The 6,354-nt window shown below is 37.3% G+C and overlaps 1 protein-coding gene across 1 annotated transcript; it reads right to left on the reverse strand.

Annotated features, from left to right (window-relative positions):
- Positions 1-2,326: 2,326 nt before the first annotated feature.
- LOC108344419 (uncharacterized) lies at positions 2,327-3,145 on the reverse strand. Its single transcript, XM_052867804.1, has 2 exons — positions 2,807-3,145; positions 2,327-2,713 (listed from the first exon to the last, which is right to left on the reverse strand). Exons 1-2 carry the CDS (start codon positions 3,143-3,145, stop codon positions 2,327-2,329), a joined length of 726 nt encoding a protein of 241 aa, XP_052723764.1.
- Positions 3,146-6,354: the final 3,209 nt, after the last annotated feature.

The raw sequence follows: 6,354 nt of genomic DNA on the forward strand, positions 1-6,354 counted from the left end.
TCTAACTTCTGAGACCAATCTTTTCTTGATGAAGCAACTGTCTTTTCTATAATCCTCTTTATCACCCTATTAGAAACCTCAGCTTGCCCGTTTGTCTGTGGATGATAAGGTGTAGCTACCTTATGTCTCATACCATAGTGCTTGAGTACCTTTGCAAGCTGAAAATTGCAAAAATATGATCCTCCATCACTAATGAGTACTTTGGCGTTCCAAACCGAGAGAAAATTTGCCTTTTCAGAAATTTAATAATAGTGCTAGAATCATTCTTGGGAAAGGCCAGAGCTTTCACCCATTTACTCACATAATCCACTGCCACCAGCATGTATTCATTATTGAAAGATGGTAGAAAAGGTCCAACAAAATCTATGCCCCAATACTCAAAAACTTCAACCTCTAATATGCCTTGCAGTGGCATTTCATGACGTCTGGAAATAGTACCCGTCCTTTGACACTTATCACAAATCCTGGCATGATTATGAGCATCTTTAAACAGAGGTGGCCAATAAAATCCTGACTGGAGCACTTTTGCAGTTGTTCTCACTCCACTAAAATGCCCCCCATAAGGTGAGTCATGACAGTGCCATAAAATTCCTTCCACTTCTTCCTTAGTCACACAACGCCTTAGAAGGTTATCTGCTCCAATTTTGAACAAGTGAGGATCATCCCAAATAAACTGTTTGACATCATGCAAAAAAAAATTTCTTTGTTGCCAATTGAGATCTTCTAGGATTACTCCTGCAGCTTTGAAATTAGCCATATCAGCAAACCACGGCCTTTGTTGAATGTACATGAGTGTTTCATCTGAGAAGGATTCCCAGATTTCTGCTTCCTTGCTTGTAACTTCACTATTAACCAACCGAGATAAGTGATCAACAATTACATTTTCACTTCCCTTCTTGTCACGGATTTGCACATCAAATTCCTGTAGCAAAAGCACCCATCTAATCAATCGCAGCTTGGAATCCGACTTGGTTAGAAAATACTTTATAGTTGCATGGTCCGTGTAGATGATCACTTTAGACCCAATGAGATAAGATCTAAATTTCTCCAAAGCATACAAAATAACAAGAAATTCTTTTTCTATGGTGGCATAATTCAACTGGGCTTCATTCAAAACTTTGTTTGCAAAATAAATAGTGTGAAATACCTTCTCTCTCCTCTGGCCAAGAACAACACCTATGGCATAATTACTGGCATCACACATCAGCTCAAAGTCTTGATTCAAATCAGGAGCTACAATTATTGGAGTAGAAATCAATTTTTTCTTCAAAACATCAAACGCCTTAAGGCATTCATCGTCCATCACAAATGGTGCGTCCTTAACAAGGAGGCTGCTTAGTGGTTTGGCGATTTTTGAAAAGTCTTGAATGAATCTTCTAAAAAACCAGCATGACCCAAAAAGCTTCTGATTCCCTTCACATTGGTTGGTTGTGGAAGCTTTTCAATGACTTCCACTTTGTCTCTGTCAACTTCAATTCCCCTGGAAGAAATTTTATGACCCAAAACAATACCTTTTGTTACCATAAAGTGACATTTTTCCCAATTGAAAACAAGATTGGATTGGGTGCATCTCTTAAGTACAATATCCAGGTTAGAAACACTCATGAAAGGAACTACCAAACACTGAAAAATCATCCATAAAGACTTCAATGCATTTTTCTATTAAATTTGTGAAGATGGCCTGCATACACCTCTGAAAAGTAGTTGGAGCATTACATAACCCAAACGACATTTTTCTGTAAGAAAAAACTCCAAATGGGCAAGTGAAAGTCATCTTCTCTTGGTCCTTTGCATCCACCACAATTTGATTATATCCAGAATATCCATCCAGAAAGCAATAGAAAGCCTGACCTACCAATCTCTTCAGCATCTGATCCATGAAAGGAAGGGGAAAGTGATCCTTCCTAGTAGCATTGTTCAACTTTCTGTAGTCAATACACATCCTCCATCTAGTAACAGTCCTTGTAGGTATGAGCTCATTTTTTTCATTATAAATAATAGTCATCCCACCTTTCTTTGGTACCACCTGTACTGGGCTTACCCATGCACTGTCAGAAATAGGATAAATAATACCAGCCTCAAGTAACTTTAGCACTTCTTTTCTCACCTCCTCCTTCATCACTAGATTTAACCTTCTCTATGGTTGAGCAACTGGTTTGTAATCATTCTCCATAAATATTTTGTGCATGCAATACGTCAGACTTATGCCTTTGAGATTTGAGATTGACCATCCAATAGCTCCTATGTTGGCTTTTAGTATCTCCATCAACTTTTCTTCTTCTTTGGGAGAGAAAGAATTATTGATGATAACTGGTTTATTCGCACCTTATTCTAAGAACGCATACTTTAAGTGTGGTGGTAACATCTTCAGCTCCAATTTGCTTTCCTTGACTTTTTCTTCTATGTTGATCTCTTTCATCTTATGCAAAGGGACTTCTTTCAACTCTTTCAAATCATCCAAGCACTCATCAATCAATTCTTCTTCTTTCTCATTCAATTCTTCACAAGTGTCAACTAGTGTCTCCTCCAGAAGAAAGATATCACTTGCTTTCTTCTCTTGTATCATGCAAATTTCGTCAAGAGTGTCAAGATGGAAACACTCCGTGTCATCCTTTGGGTGAGACATAGCTTCAAAAACATCAAAATTTACTTCTTCATCTTGCACTCTCACCTTCAGTTTGTCGTTTTCCACATCAATCAAAACTCTTGCAGTCTTCATAAAAGGTCTCCCAAGAATAAGAGGCACATTTACATCCTCCTCCATCTCCATGATAACAAAGTCCACAGGAAACAAAAATTTGTCTACCTTCAAAAGCACATCTTCAACTACCCCAAAAGGATATTTCAGATATCTATCTACTAGTTGAAGAGTCATCCGAGTAGGCTTGAGTTCCAAACCTTTAATCTTTTCAAACATGGAGAGCAACATGAGATTGATATTGGCTCCCAAATCAATTAGTGTTTTTCCAACAGAGATATTTCCTATAGTGCAAGGAATGGTGAAGCTTCCTGGATCTTTCAACTTGGGAGGTAGAAGCTTTTGTATGATAGCACTGCAGTTTCCTTGAACTTCAATGGTTTCCTCTTCAATGTACTTCCTTTTCTTAGTGAGGAGCTCCTTCAGAAATTTACCATATGAGGGCATTGATGACAAATTTATGAACACCGAAAAACGGCGCCACAAACTTGTTTAACCCTCGGCAAGTGTGACCGAATCGTATCAAGTAATAAAACTAGGTAAGACCAAGTATCGTTTTCCCAAAGGACTCACGGCCTAGTTAGCTATATGATTTGTTGATTATTTAAGACTTGTAAACAATTGATTTTAGGTTTTTAATGCAAAAGACAGTAATTAAACATGTATGCATGAATTTGATCAATGGAAAAGAGGAAATCAAACACTTTAATGAATTAGATGGATGAGTATGTTGTTGGGGTTATCAATTTCGTCTTATCCATTCTCTTATACTTTAGGAATTCATCATTCTTTTCATCAATGCTAATGCCACTCTCTAAATCACCTTGCAAGAAGGCCTATCCTTAATTACGAGTTCATACAATTCCTAGCATTCCTAGTAATTAATTCTTAAGTGCAGAAGCTTAAAGGCAACCAATATGCTATTGGGAGAAATTCCCCGGATCTAGATTTCCCCGTACGTTTCCATATTGACAAAATCAATAATCATGGCAATGAATGAGTTAAACAAAGCAAGCATTAAGCAAAGAGGAAAAACCCTAACTAATGAAGAAAGAAAGCATGTATCTTAAAATAAGATGTTAAAACAAATTCCATATATGAGAGTTTCATAAGAGTACATTGATTCCCCAACAACAATACAAGGTTTAGTTCACCATATTCATGGTGAATCTAGATGAACAATAATGAAAGAATGAAAGATAAAACCCTAGAAAGGTGAAGAGGTAGCCTGAGCATCCAAGATCTTCCTTCAAGGGGTGGAAAAGAGAGTGTTTGCTTCGTCCTAGCCAAAGATACAAACCCTAGGAACACCTAAAGCTTATATATTATTCGTAAAATTACAGAAAAGTGGGCCCAAGCCCAAAATAGTGCCGCTCAGCGGTAAGTGCATGAGTTGTTTTCCTCCCCTCAGCGGCCTTTTCACCCCTCAGCGGAGCCAACGTGGGTTCCTGAGTGCCGCTCAGCGGTAAACTGCCGCTGAGCGGTAGTTGCGGCTTCTCCTTTTGCACTTTTTAATATCTTTTCTGATTCCATCTCTATCCTTCTTCACTTCTTTCACCAAATTCACCTTAAAACCTGCATAAAACACTGAAATCAAGCATAAACCTGTCCAGCTCTCTTATTTCCAAAAATATGAGCAAAAGCATGATTCCAAGCTAGTTTCTAAGTGTTAAAGGTTGCTTTTAGTATCAATTTTAAGCATGAAAATAACAGTTTTTCAACTGTTATCAGGCATTTGTTGCAAGGCTTCGGAGCAAGGTATGTTAATCTCATATTTCTTAAAAATCTCCACGAAACGCTCAAATTCTTTCTCCTTCCTAGAATAATTCTTTGGGTAAGGAAGGGATTTTTCATACAATTCTTTCTTTTTTCTGACGCTCAAGCGCCTAAAAGGGGCGCCCAGGCGGTGAGCAGCACTCTTCTGCGCTTAAGCCTCCTAAAAGAGCGCCCAAGCTTCGTGCTTCTGTTGCTCAAGCACCCAAAAGGGGCGCCCAGGCGGTGAGCGACACTCTTATGCACTTAAGCCTCCAAAAAGGGCACTCAAGCTTCAAGCGTTCCTCCCTTCTGGTGCTTTTCCAGGCCTTTCTAAGCTCCATCTCCTTGGCACTTCATCTCTGCTTTCCGTATTATCTCATTTCCTGCCAAAGCAAGGGAATTTAGTCATAAATTCATCAAATTCAACCTCAACTCTCCTATTCACACAACTTAACAGAAAACATGATTCTAAGCAAGTTTCTAAGCAGAAAAGGGTGCATTTAGTATCAAAATTACATCACACATAACGGTATTTTCAACCGTTATCAAAGAGCAAGTTGAGGAAAGAGAATAAGACCAACAAGGAATTTAAAGAAGAAGCATGGCCAAAAAGAACAAAGAAGAAAAGAGAATTACCATGGGAGGCTCATAAGAAGGAAACTAAAGGCATTAGAAGAAGAAATCAAAACAATGGTAAATAAATAGGAACTTCAAAGAGGATTAGAACTTGAGAGAAGGATGATGTGAACCCCATTTTCACAAGGACTAGTTTAGGATCTTTTGAGTTATAACCTTGTAGGAAATTTGGAAAATTAGTGAGAAGATTGACAATATTTTAGCAACATCGGTATCTCAAGCTATAGAACTCTGATTAGGGTGATTCTAAAACGAAGTGAAAGTTCACATTCTAGATTTTAATTTAGACTTAAGTATAACTTAATTTGGACACGAAGAATTAAACTTATCACCACGAGATAAACCTAGATAAAAATATGAAAGGTGGAAGGAAAGAATCACTTTTTCCAAGGAAGATAACACACAAAGGATGAGAAAGTCCTTTGATACAATCAAGGGGTCTTGAATCACTCAAGAAAATAGCAGACTCACTCTCACTAAGATAAAATAGATAAAACTCTATTATTTATGCATAAAACTTTACTTTGTATCATCATAATTGTGAAAGATCATTAATTGCAATTACATTCCACTTAAGCTAATAATGATTCCACTAAACTAATGGCTAATTGTAACTAAAATTATGGTAACCAAAAGTCACATCAAAGCATTCAAATTTGCATCATTTAGGTTTCCCAAAGACTGATGACAAATGGCCAATTGGACCCTTATTAAAGCTTGAAGTAAAACCATAATAAAGCTCATTAATTGATTAACCCAAAACATAATTCGATTAGCAAATTTTGCAAAGGATTGAGCATTATTTAAGCAAACTAATTACTTACAAATTGAAACAAAGTGGCATGTCCCCATCATTGATTGAATTCACATCAAAGAAACTTAAGAAAGGAAGGATGAATCTAGAAACTAGGAGAATTCCAAGTTTCTTGACGCATGCACATAGCATAGGCTCTCATTCAATGTATCTAGTCACATTTTCCTTCCTTTAGGCTTTCATTCTTTGTACCTAGACTTTTTCTCATTTCTTTAGGCTTCCATGTCTTATCATTCTCAATTTTTTTTTTTGGTTTAAAGGGACTATTGATAGTAGCATCCCAAACACCTTTGTCCATTGATTCCAAGAAAATTTTCATCCTTATTTTCCAAAAAGGGTAATTTTCACCCACAAATAGTGGTGGCCTATTTGTGGATGCACCTTCTCCAAATGTTTGAGATATATTGACCATCAGGAACGATTTAATCGATTAGACAGTAGAGGTAATCGA

The sequence above is a fragment of the Vigna angularis genome, chromosome 8 (assembly GCF_016808095.1).
Source record: "Vigna angularis cultivar LongXiaoDou No.4 chromosome 8, ASM1680809v1, whole genome shotgun sequence".
In the NCBI taxonomy this organism is placed as follows: domain Eukaryota; kingdom Viridiplantae; phylum Streptophyta; class Magnoliopsida; order Fabales; family Fabaceae; genus Vigna; species Vigna angularis.

Bases quoted from the DNA above. Each gene is read 5' to 3' on its own strand.
- LOC108344419 (XM_052867804.1), bottom strand. From the start codon at position 3,145: ATGCCCTCATATGGTAAATTTCTGAAGGAGCTCCTCACTAAGAAAAGG. The intron at 2,714-2,806 runs GTAGACAAATTT...CCTTTTATGAAG, and splicing joins TTGAAGATGTGCTTTTGAAG to ACTGCAAGAGTTTTGATTGA.